Below are 12,307 nucleotides of genomic sequence, written 5' to 3' on the forward strand. Positions count from 1 at the left end.
AACAGACAACAACAAACCAAGATTAGCAATAAACAATCTAAATATAAATAATAACAAATAAAGAACAATACAGAATCCAAATCTGAACCGAAGAACAAAATAGTGAAATGTGGATTATTAAATATTAGGTCTCTCTGTTGAAAGAAGTCTCTGTTAGCTGACGCCAAGCGGTCGCAGCAGATGGCTGCCCGTACCTGAGCATGGTTCTGCCGGAGGTTTATTCCTGTTAAAAGGGAGTTTTTTCTTCCCACTGTTGCCGAGGTGCTTGCTCAGTAGGGGGTCACAAGATTGTTGGGTTTTTCTCTGTATATATGAAATATTTTTAATGTGTATCTGCTCATTATCTTGTTTTATGTACTTTAATAATGAAGGCTTGTAGAGGCCAGTTTTTACTGAAAAACAAGTGCTCAGCCAGACTGAAAAACAGGAAGCTTTAGTGCACAAGGCATATTAATAGATATAGACACAAAAAGAGGAACTCCCCATATAAACAACGTTCAAGACTGTGTGACGTGTAAAGTACCAAAATAACACCATATAAGTCACAGCTGATGATTCTAATGTTAGAGAGCTCTTGCAACTGGCGTCTGAGCTGTGCAGAGGTCTCTCACCCCCGGAAGATGATTAAATAAAAAAAAAAAGCTCCAAATCTGACATTTACACATGAAGGAATCAATATGGCAGATTTAATGGGATCAGGAGAACCTCATGATTGTACTAAGAAAGCAGAACTTGAAGGGAAAGTCAGGGAAGATTTAAAAGCAGGACCTGTTGGGATTTAGAGATTCTTTTATTGCTATCATATAATCTGCCTTATGATGATTGCATTAATAACATGTTGTACAGTATTATTTTAATAGTATTGAATATGTTTGTCATAACAGTGACGTCTCTATTTACAGGTTGAGTTCATTTTATACACAATGCATATCTGTGCTTGTTTAGAGTTGATGTTCTATCCAAGAGGGTTTTAAGCTTCACTGGTGAGAGTGTCCAGGTGATACATGTTGAGGGAAGATGAGAACATAGCAGGTTAATTGCATGCACGCTTACAAACACACATGATTTAAATATAGGCCAGGCCAAAGGCCTGGACTTTATGTAGCTTTTAACTTTACAGCTCCTAACTTGCAGGGATGGCGTGGAGTGTAATGAATGAATGCAAAATATGCTTACAGACACAAACATGATATAGATTTATTTTACAGGGTAAAGGTGGGACACATGTTGCTTTGTTTCTGCTTAGCAACTACTGAGCCGGGTGAAACAAAATGTTGTAGAAACTTGTCTAACTGCCATTAACAGTAACGTTTGCATGTTATGTATATGCTTGAAGCCAAAAGAGGCGTAAATCCTGATAGAAAATTTTGAAGTGTGCTTTCTAGCGGAGATTTAGGCTGACATGGGGATGGTGTATATTTTACTCGGGGTGTGTTTAAGAAAACTGAAAGCGTTGCTCACACACATAGAGAGTATTGAGATTAAATAAAGTTAATATAATGGATAGAGCCCAGAACATGATATTGTGAACCAACTATGAATAATGACAGGAACCTTAGATGAACAAAGTAGGTTAGTAAGGTGTAGCAGAGAGAGGCTGTTTGTTTTCTATCCCTTACAGGAGAAGGTTTCCACTAGAGAGGGACCCAGAAGAGGAGCGGAGATCACTTAAGCATGAAGTGTTTTCAAGTGGGGGCTGGTGTTTATTACTAGACCACCTAGAGGACAGGAGGTTATTGTCTGATTTGCCGAGTCAGGGGGCGGCTAGAGAGGGTAAGAGCGACACAGTGGACGTGGGAATGGTGGTTTCGGCGCCCATGGTGCCATTAATGGATCTAGAGGTGACAGAGTGGGTCGAGCAGTGACACAAGACACAGTATAGTGACCTCTTGTGGACAAGAGGTCAAGAGAGGGAAATGTAGAATTACAGGGATTATTTTACATAACCATCATCTTATCATTGCATTAATTATCATTTCATCAAAGCATTTATTGAAGCTGCTGGCATTATGCTATAATTTATATTATAGGGGTTATCATAATCAAATATTAACATGTTTATTACAGGTGCAGTTATAACTACTTTAAAATGATTGAGTTAAATACATATATATCAAAACTCATATGCTGAGTATATTGTTACAGTAAAATAGTAGCTGAGCAAAGGCCTGAATGTATTCAGCTTCTTGTGGTATTTGAGTTTGCCTAGTTACAGGTGACAGAAGGATGTCCAGTCCATGGTGACCTCAAAGGCCTGAGATCATCACCATATTCGGAAGAGGATGCCAGAACGAGGAACCTCTGTGTTTGCATTTAATTCTTAAAATACATGAATGTTCTGTACATGCAAATTATGTGCTTGTAAACGCAAGAAGGGGCGTCATAATACCCTGATGTTATAAAAGCAATCTGAAGTGTATTTTTGGTCGGGGATTTACAACTGATGGTTTCCAGTGTACGTCTCCCCACGCTGCGTGTATTCATTAAAATCAATTGTTTGATTGACCTCTTCTGGACCATCATTGTTTTACTCTCGTCCTCAATTTTGAACCCGTAACAAGAACTATGGCAAGCTCACCTGAGCCTTTTCGATGTGGCCTCACAAAATTATCACGACCTCAACAACCGTGAAAATAGTTGGATCTACATTGCTGCTCAATCACAGCAGCCTGATCAATGTTTTTCATTAGCAATTTAGCAAAGTTGATGGTGGTGTGCGTGTCTGTGTGAGTGAGAGACAGAGAGGGAGAGCGAGCGACAGAATTTCTGTTATAACCTTAATTTTTATGGACGCACAGTGTGAGCACTCAGGTCGCATCAGAGCATCGGGACGTATAGTGTGAGACCCTGCATCGTGACCTGTGAACTTCTAACCCCTGCGAGTCAATCGTACAGTTTGAGCAGGAGCTGAATCGCGCGACTGAAAAAATCGCACAGTGTGAGCCCAGCATAACGAAGTATAATGTTGAAAGCTACATTTTGCATTTATAAACTACGTTTTCTACTGATGGGAAGGGGATGGTTTATGGAGGACCACATAATGGTTTGGATACATTAGTATGTAGTTGATTTGGTCCATGTGGTACGTTTCACTTGTAAACAATATTACTGTTGCTGATTAAGTGTAACAAAGTGCAGTTTAACCAGTTTATAGCTAAATGTTTGTCCCACGGTCTTAAGGAGCTACACTGTAAGGTGATACACACCTTACACAAGATGGGGTTTGCCTGACTTTGTATTTTATATACTTATGTCATATTTAGTTATGTCCCCTGAAACTATAGTCAGAATAATCTCTGTGCAGTCTATTTAGTATCTATTTTGTTTTTTATTCCGTATTTAAAGCTGCAGTTCTGATAACATGTAATTTTCTGTGTACTCAGACGCAAGGACTTGGACAACAGAATCAGTGATGAAGACTTGGATGTTATTGTCTCTGATATCCATCACCACCATCCCAACACTGGATATAAGATGATACTGGGTCACTTAAGATCAAGAAAAATCTTTGTTACAAGTATGATGAATTGGTATAGTTTTGTCAAACATCAACAGTAGTAACATTCTATATATTAGCATGCAAATCGATTATGTTAATTGTTTAACTTTTAAAGTGAATTATAACTGTTTCTCTCTCTTCATAGGGAGAAGAGTGTTGGCATCATTAAGACGTGTGGATCCTCAGGGCATACAGATGTGCAGGTTCTCACTGCAAACCACACGGCGACAGCATTACTTTGTTCCTGCTCCAAACAGCATGTGGCATATTGACGGCAACCATAAGCTTATAAGGTAGAACATTTTAAAGACTTAAAAAAAATGTTAAAAGCAGTGAAATCCTAAAATCTATGTGTATATAGTAAGTGGGAGTTCATGTAATGTGGATTTTCTTCTCTGTTATTAGTTGTTTTGAAGAACTGAAAAAAAAATTAAGCAGAAAATGAAGTGCAAGCTTTTCCATTAAGGACTCCTGCTTGTTTGTAAACTTCTTATCCTGTGTGAAACCTACGTTGTTCAAATGCCACTGGTATAGCTATTACAAAACATGGGTCCCCATAATCAACAAGCTGATATGATATGTGTATTCATTTAAAATTAAGCATTTTTCTTTCATTGACTTAATCAGTTGGTTAAATCATTCAGAATCCTTTTTGGATATGTAGGGTTTTCTGAATCCTTAAGATGTATAGGGAATTTATAAGAGCTGACATTCTCAGCAACTTCTGTTTATTTTTTGCATTTCAAGAATTACATTCTCTCTGTAAGGTCTGATCAAGTTACAGTATTTTTATTTTTGCAGATGGAGAGTTGTTGTGCATGGTGGCATTGATGGATTTTCCAGACTCATTGTTTACCTCACTGCTACAATCAACAACAGAGCCCAAACTGTCCTGGAGAGTTTCATGACTGCAGTACAGCATTATGGTATCCCCTCTAGAGTCCGTTCAGACAAAGGAGGGGAAAACATTCTGGTGGCACGCTTTATGGTGGCCCACTGTGGGCTCAACAGGAGGTCCCACATTGCTGGAAGAAGTGTCCACAATCAGAGGTGATTGACTATATGTTAGAATACTTGATGTAATATATTATAAAGCCACTGAAAAAAAATGTTATGCAATGATTAATTATATATTTTTAATCTTGACACATTATAAAAAATCATACATTACAACATGTTTTAGATTAACACAGAAACTTCATATATCCAAAGATTAACAAAATCTTTGAATTGTAGTGCCTTTTTTGGGTGTTGTTTTCAAATGCATGTATATGTTACCTTACCTTAACCCTTTTATGCATGAATTATGAAAATGTCAATCAGTATTTTTTGCCTTAAGTACTTTTTATTCATCTTTAGGCATTGAAAAAAAATTCAACTTCATGACTTTAAACATGTAATTTTCATAGACTGTTTTACATGTCCACTTATGTTGACAACATACCTTTTGACTTTTGAATTGGATATGGAGTGACACATTAGTGTCCAATGCAGTGGTTAATGTACAAGTATCCGGTTGTTCAGTGATGACGTGACGAATCCTACTTGCGGGCCTAAAGTAGTCTGCGTTTAATATGGCTTTTGTGTTGTTAACATGTTTAATGTTTTGTATTTTCTTCTATTTAATCTCAAAAAGCTCCTAAAACAGTCAGTGATCACTGTTGACCTCCCTCGGCTTTTATTACTGCTAATCATTTATTTAAGCTCAGTTTTTAAAACCTTACGATGTAACTACAGCACAGCCCATGCAGCAGTATATGAATGACTAACCTCGTATTGTGGATGGATTATCTCAGTTGTTCTCCTGGCTGAAGTTTGGTCCTTTTACAGCATCCTGCCATGCGATTACATTTGTTCCTGACCACCGAGAACACTCACGTTAACTTTTATCGAGTGGAAAAAAAGTTAGCTTGTTTATGTTATGCTAACATAGCTGTGTCGCTAGCGGTCACATAGCACATCATTATATACCAGCTAGCCAAACTTCAGTAACCCTACAAACGTCACTGCTGTTTAGTTTTCTGTCTTCATTTATGTTGGAAGTTATAGCAGAGCTGTACGTTTGAATTTTTTTCCAAAACCCCGCAGTCAGGACATGCTATATTGTATTTAGATGGAAGCTAGCGAGCTAACTTCCTGCTAACTTCTAATGCCGTTAAATGTCATAAATTCCATTTTCATGGATGCCTGGATGTTAAACTCAATTGTTACACCTGGTAGAGAAGAACGCTGATCATTTTATTAAAGATGAAAGACTTTAGACAGTTTTTCAACTCTCAGTAATGCCACAGTGATCGTTTGATATATGGACCTGCAGCGGAGTTTAGGCCCAGACACGGCTAGTGACGTCAGACTGAACGACCGGATACACTGACACAAATACAAGAAAACAGCCTTTGAATAGCTGTGTTGACCACTTCGTGATAGGGATCTTGAAATGTCGAAGTTATAGCTCAATTATATATACTCCACAGTTTATATGTAAAGCCACAGTTTTAAAGTCTTTTATTATATTAAATAAGTAGTTTCAGGGATTTTTAATTAACTGTTCTTATGGTTTTAGAATTGAGCGACTATGGAGAGATGTATTTCACAACGTCCTTGATCTCTTCAGCACCACTTTTCTTCGCCTTGAAGCTGAGGGATGGCTCAGTCCAGAGAAGGACACAGACCTATATGCATTGCACAGGTGTTACATGCCACACATCCAGTCACATCTGCAACAGTTTCTGAGAGCATGGAACAACCACTCACTGAGATCAGCGTGGAAACAATCTCCTGTTCAGCTGTGGCTGAGCAGAGAAAGAGATGGAAGTACAGCGCATTTGTGTCAGGTAATGGTTTTCAATGACTAGAGTGCCTGTGATTTATTTTAAATGTGTAACCTTAAGACGGTACCATAAAATATATTTTACAATTAACATTAAATGATACCGGTTTACAGGCAGCTCAAGACTGTGTAAACAACTGGAGAGGGCCACCTGTGTCAGATCAAGTTTATGTCCCAGAGTTGGAGCTTCCCCGTGCCCTGTCGGCAGCAGAACTGGCAACACTTCCGAATTCAAATGTACTACTGACAGAGACATTGCAAGTTTACATTAAGACTGTTTCCCTTCTCAGAGAAATGATGGACAGGTGATTCACCAGCACGTGCATCAAAGCAAGGAGGTTTTTCCTGCATTAAAGAAATGGAAAACATCATGAATTTACTAATAAGTGTTTGAAAATGTTGGGTCATATTAACAATTCAGTCACACAGCATTTTTGTTTTTCAGCAAAGCCATGAAAGTCTCTAACTTTTCAATATTTGCTATTTCATGTATCAAAATGAAGTTCTCCTGTCTGTGTGCAAGACCCCATCTCGTTTAGGAAAAATCTATTTTTCTCTGCCAGATGTCTTTGACGTATTGCTGTACATATTTTATTTTTACAATGACATTAACTTTTTTTATTTCAAGCTTCTATTGCTAAGTGTTCTAAAACAAATTCTGAATTACATTTTCACATAAACTCACATGCTTTCTAAATCTACTTGTTGTCCTTCACAAGAACCTAAACTTAAATAATTTGTAGTTTAATATCTTTCTTTCTTTCTATTGTTGTATTATTGCTGGTATATGGCTCATATGATCAGTTTGTATGTAGCCAGTGAAATAAAATGATTTTGGCACTAATGGTTCATAACAGGTGTTTCAAACTTGCAGCCCAGGGGCCATTTGCAGTCCACGTCACCCTATTGGCAGTCTGTATATTTACATGAAGTAATATAATTCAATATTAAAATAAGTTAGTTCCAAAGTAAGTAATGATTTCATATGAATATGCTCACAATATGAGCAGAGAGTACAAACATGTTTAGGGGTTGTCTATGTTACTTATGTGAGACGGTTCTTTGTAGATTAAACAGTATTTAAACCAGGAGTCAAAAACTAAAGTGTACACTTATATCTGCATTTTTATTAGTTAAATACTAACAACATGATAGCAGAAGTGCACACACATGGCTTACAAGAAAGAGAGTAACAATTTGTTTATCTGGTAGTTCAATTAAAGGCTTCATTTAATTAAGAGTGACAAAACATAATCTGCGTTCATGTTTGCAGTTTTGTATTCTTATACATTAATTAATATTTTGTATTAGTTGAAGTTGCCCCTACAGTGCAATGACAGTGCCAGCAGTTGCCAACGGGTCATTTAAGTTTGAGACCCCTGATCTATAAGAACCACACCTCTGTAGGTCAGTTTGCCATCTTTAAATGCCATTTCCATTTTTCTGAGTAACCTACTCCTTTTAGTCTGAGCAGTCTTTAAACTTTTTTGAGATTTTATGACTGTCTTAAAAATTCATAGAAGCCTGATTTAATTTGAACAAAGGCTCAAAATAAGCAGCAAATTTCAAGAATGACAAACAATGACAACTGTTTCAGATATCCATATGTATTTTTTTTAAAAGCTTTAATGGTAATACTTGGATAACTTCAGTTGTTGACCATCATCATCCTCATGATGCAATTTTCTATAGAAGTTCTGCTCTGACTCCTGATGACTTATTGGAGTGAAAAAAGACAGTCAAGACAGTTGTAATTATCCCAAAAAATGTTTTATTTCCATGGATTTAAAATAGGTTTGAACAATAAATAACTATCCAAATAGCAACACTGAAATGTGTCAAAGAACACTGTGATGCTGTGTACAACCTTTTGAGAATTATGTCAAGATGCATAACAGGAATTTTCAAGTAGTTTCCATTACATCAGATGAATTTAGCACTTTTGAACAGCAATTGGATGTTTCCAATGAAGGAATACACCTTTAACAACAACAAAGCTTGTTGGCTTTGAGAATACATTTTGAAAGAGTTAAATATTTTACATGGTAAAGAACTAACATACAAAGACACGGTGCATTCAAGCACAAACAGCATGGGATGCAATGACAGTTTAAATACACCATGTTCTGACTTTCATAAACTAAAACAGAAAAGGTCACTTCAATACTAACTGGACAACCACTGTCCTGACAACACATTATTCCTGACTACAAAAAAGGCTGGTTATGTAGGTCTTGATTTTTTTACTTCTACTTTCTGTTGATACCTGTCTATAAAACTTTAAACCTTCAACAACAAAAAAGTATTGAATTTCAGTGTTGAACTATTACTTTTAATCTTACAGTCATAGCTTTCATAATAGTGCTATATGAAACATAAAATAGTTATAAGCAATAACTCAAAATCTGCACTGTGAAGTATTCAAAATGGACAATGTAAATGGTGTCCATCTATGCCACGCCAAATGTTGGTGCCCAAAGTATAGCATTGCACATTTGTGCTTTAAATGATTCATAATCTTTGTGCACTGGCAATTTCAAAACAATGTTACATGTATTCTCTGGAAGAATCTCGATTGTGGGCTGCATAAGAAAGCCATTTGGGGGTACTGAAGAGGATCCAGAAACAAATTCCAGGACATTCTCCATCTAAAATAAATGAACAGTTGAGTGTTAGTGTGGCGGTGCGTGGTCTGAGCGGCATCCACAATCACCCCTCCCAGAATAAAATGTGTTCTGGGTCCTGTCATTCGTTTGTTGTTGTTGGCGAATTGTTCAGCTGCAAACTGGAAAGCTGCAGCTCTGTGTGTGTGTGTGAGACAGCAGTGATTAGCAGCCAAGAGTGAATAAAGAAAGATGCTGAAAAGCATGGAAACATGGTTGGGTCTGCCATGGTTCTGTTACAGTTAGGTATTTGAAAAAAAATTTCAGACTACAACTAAACATAATGTATTGGCTTTTCTCTTCTATTCCTAAAACTGACTATCAATGACAGCATCATAGTCATGATAATTTGCGGCCTAAAATTGCGGGTGCACAAAGTCATGCACAGTATCTTACAGAACAGACCATATCATACTAATTTATTGTACCTTCTACATCAATGAGCCAGTCTCTCCAGAAGCATATCGTCTGGCTTTCGATCTCTCTTTTATGTGTTCCTGGTGTTGAAAAGTTGACTTGAAATACTGCTGAGAGATCAGCAGCTTTCAAAGGTTCCACATCCTCCACAAACAGATTTCGGAATAAATCAGGGTGTGCCCTAATATCCTGGAGGAGGCCTAGGGTGTTGAAGCCCTCTGTGAATCTGAACACATCAATTTTACATGAGAAAATGACACCAGTCCAATCTGTCCAAAAATGTATTTTTAGTTTTTCTCGATCACTTTGCCATAATTCCCACATCAGAACATGAATTTTCAGTTCAGTTCATTTTTATTTCAAAAATATACATTTCATAAAATCTTTCCATGCAGTTGTTTGAAAAGAGTAGGCAGAAGTATATACTTATTTAGCCCTACCCCCTCAGGTTTGCATCCTCATCATCTAAATTTGAACAACAAAAACGTATACAATTTTCAAAACACTTAATGCAGTTATCAAATAAGTAAGAGACTTTCCAACCAACCTTTTCAACTTCTGAACAGGAATAACAAATACAGTGTGCCAAATTGTATTTAGTGTGACTGGCCTATCGGCCTCTTAATTATCTGCACAGATTGTATAAATAATATATTTTCATTCCTGCTGTGGGGAACAATGTCAAAGCGATTGAGAAAAACCGTAATACTTACTGTTGCAAAGCCACATTTAATCTGCCCTCAACGAAGAAGTCAACAGCGGACTGCACCAGGGCATCCCTCTCTGTCTCAGTGTTGTGATGTTTCTCCAGGCCCCAACAATGGCAAGACTGTCCTCTGCCTTCTCTATGGCCGCTTTCGCATCTTCAACAGTTGTTGCGTTCTTAATCTTTAACAGTAATCAAAAAAATGCTTAGTAATTATGAAAAGGGGTGCACATAAGTGGTCCGCAGGTGCGCATTCGCTGTCCAAATAAAAGATGCGCACCAGATAAGAAGTTGCAATCCGCATTTGCATACATAATATTTTTGGGAGGAGGACAGACAGTTGTTTATAACTTGTAAAGATGTCGAAGAAGCTCCTTTAAGCAATTACTTTGGTGTTCCTCCACCTCCAAAGAAATGTCAGAAGGAGTCCGAAACGCAAAAAAATTCTCAAAAAAGTGGTTGCAGGAGGTGAGCTGGCTTTAAAAAAAAAAAACACGAACGCACAGAGATGTGGTGCAGAATATGCCGCGAAAATCCAACTCTAGTGGACAAAAACAGTGCCTTTTATATGTACGCAAACGCGTGTTGCAACTTCTTATCTGGTGCTCGTCTTTTATTTGGACAGCGAATGCGCACCTGCGGACCACTTGTGTCTACCCCTGATTATGAAAATGCTTTGAATGTTTTGTTAGTTGCAAATGATAATTTTTTTTTATAGATTTCAGAAGTTTCAGAGAGGCAGTTATACTTTAAATTACAAACCCTACTCCTGAACACATAATTTAGGACTCACCTCCAAAAGCTTTTCCTTAAAGGTGAAATCACCCACTTCTTCCAAGGTTGCAGGAAGGCTAGGTTTCCCACACATTTGATTGAATAATCTGTCTGAAAAGAAATTAGGTGCCACAGCTCCATGGATTACACACACAGATATCATTCGCGCGATCTGTGTATACAGTTTCCCCTCCAAGGCTGTAAAAGGAATAACATTGATAAAATATCAAACTTTAAATGTGACATCACACACAGAAAATTCAATCTTATTTCTCTTGTCTGGTCAGATATGTCAAGTATTTATCCCTATTGAGATGCAAGTCGATTTTTTTTGTAATCTGGTGATGACAGTTTATCCCCCAAAATATGTTTGAATTTATGCGTAGGAAAACAGGTGAACATAGAAATAAAAATTGCTCATCAATTCCCAAAGTGACACAGAGCAAAATGTATAACAGATAGAAAAGAAAGTTGAAATCAAATAAATTTCAAAGATCATTTTAGCTTTCCTGTGAGGTGTCACTATCAAACATAACCAAAGCATAAATAATTAATTGTTAAATTAAAATGTTATTTACAAAAATAAATAAATAAATTAATTTATTGGTGTACCATGAGTGTCGAGGGTCAATCTCTTGTCTTTCTCCGGTCCTTCAAATATGTTAGACTGATGAATGGCCTTCATCAGCAACCTCACATACTCTCTTGTGGCACCACCACCATGTACTGCACCTTCAGATGTTTTTTCAGAATGGAGCACTTCTTGTTGTTATAGGCTATAATGAAGCTGCTAAGGCAGCACACTTGTATAAGTAAACACAAAAACAACATCCAATCTGGCTGCAGGATTGAAACGTCGACGTCTGAAGGCCTGCAGGGTAGAGCAGGGCGATATGGCCAAAAATATATATCACGATATATATTTGAAAATTTGCGATAACGATATAACTGACGATATAATTGATGCGAGACAAAATACAACTCCACAACATTACTAGCGCAAAAAGACAACCTTCCATTTATTTGCACTTAAACAAGAAGCTGGTTTTTATGTGCATTAAAGCTATATAAAAATTTAACAGTGCAAATGCAAATTCTTTGCTGAAAGTTTAACCAAAAGGCATTTCCAGTAGAAATGGGCTGACATATCCTGAGCATAACCATGTATAATATCCACTGAAGTTAAAAAGAGGTGCTTTGCAACATTAAACTGTAGTGTGCAGTACATATTTTTCGGACCATAAGGTGCACGGGATTATAAGGCACATTAAGCGAAACAAAGCAGTCAGATAAATCAAACTTTATTCAACTCATTCTTCTTGCTTCCTCCACTTCTGTACCATTGATTCATTAATGCTGTATTCTATCACAGCTGCTCTATTCCCATGTTGTTGCAGTATATTAATGACTAACCTCAT

General features: G+C 37.2%; 1 protein-coding gene and 1 long non-coding RNA gene across 3 annotated transcripts; one reads left to right on the plus strand and one right to left on the minus strand.

Annotated features, from left to right (window-relative positions):
* The first annotated feature begins 3,377 nt into the window (after window positions 1-3,377).
* Window positions 3,378-7,406, plus strand: LOC100701246 (uncharacterized). 2 transcript variants are annotated; one of them, XM_019354971.2, is made up of 4 exons: window positions 3,751-3,792; window positions 4,439-4,549; window positions 6,063-6,333; window positions 6,444-7,406. In XM_019354971.2, the coding sequence occupies exons 1-4, from the start codon at window positions 3,758-3,760 to the stop codon at window positions 6,636-6,638; spliced, it is 612 nt and encodes a 203-aa protein (XP_019210516.1). In that variant the 5' UTR covers window positions 3,751-3,757; the 3' UTR covers window positions 6,639-7,406. The 2 variants fall into 2 exon arrangements, 1 of the variants encoding a protein (XP_019210516.1); XR_002059959.2 differs by lacking the exons at window positions 4,439-4,549; window positions 6,063-6,333; window positions 6,444-7,406 and adding exons at window positions 3,378-3,517; window positions 4,301-4,366 and having other exon boundaries at window positions 3,645-3,792.
* Window positions 7,407-8,688: 1,282 nt separating this feature from the next.
* LOC109194190 (uncharacterized) lies at window positions 8,689-11,619 on the minus strand. Its single transcript, XR_001223544.3, has 5 exons — window positions 11,502-11,619; window positions 10,909-11,087; window positions 10,123-10,297; window positions 9,421-9,635; window positions 8,689-8,977 (listed from the first exon to the last, which is right to left on the minus strand). It is a non-coding gene; the product is annotated as an uncharacterized LOC109194190 (long non-coding RNA).
* Between the last annotated feature and the right edge of the window lie 688 nt (window positions 11,620-12,307).

The sequence above is a fragment of the Oreochromis niloticus genome, linkage group LG9, assembly GCF_001858045.2.
Source record: "Oreochromis niloticus isolate F11D_XX linkage group LG9, O_niloticus_UMD_NMBU, whole genome shotgun sequence".
Classification (NCBI taxonomy): Eukaryota; Metazoa; Chordata; class Actinopteri; order Cichliformes; family Cichlidae; genus Oreochromis; species Oreochromis niloticus.

Coding starts and splice junctions, on each gene's coding strand:
- LOC100701246 (XM_019354971.2), top strand. CDS start 3,758: ATGTGGCATATTGACGGCAACCATAAGCTTATAAG. Junction 4,550..6,062: donor AGAAGTGTCCACAATCAGAG/GTGATTGACTAT, acceptor TTATGGTTTTAG/AATTGAGCGACTATGGAGAG. Junction 6,334..6,443: donor GTACAGCGCATTTGTGTCAG/GTAATGGTTTTC, acceptor ACCGGTTTACAG/GCAGCTCAAGACTGTGTAAA.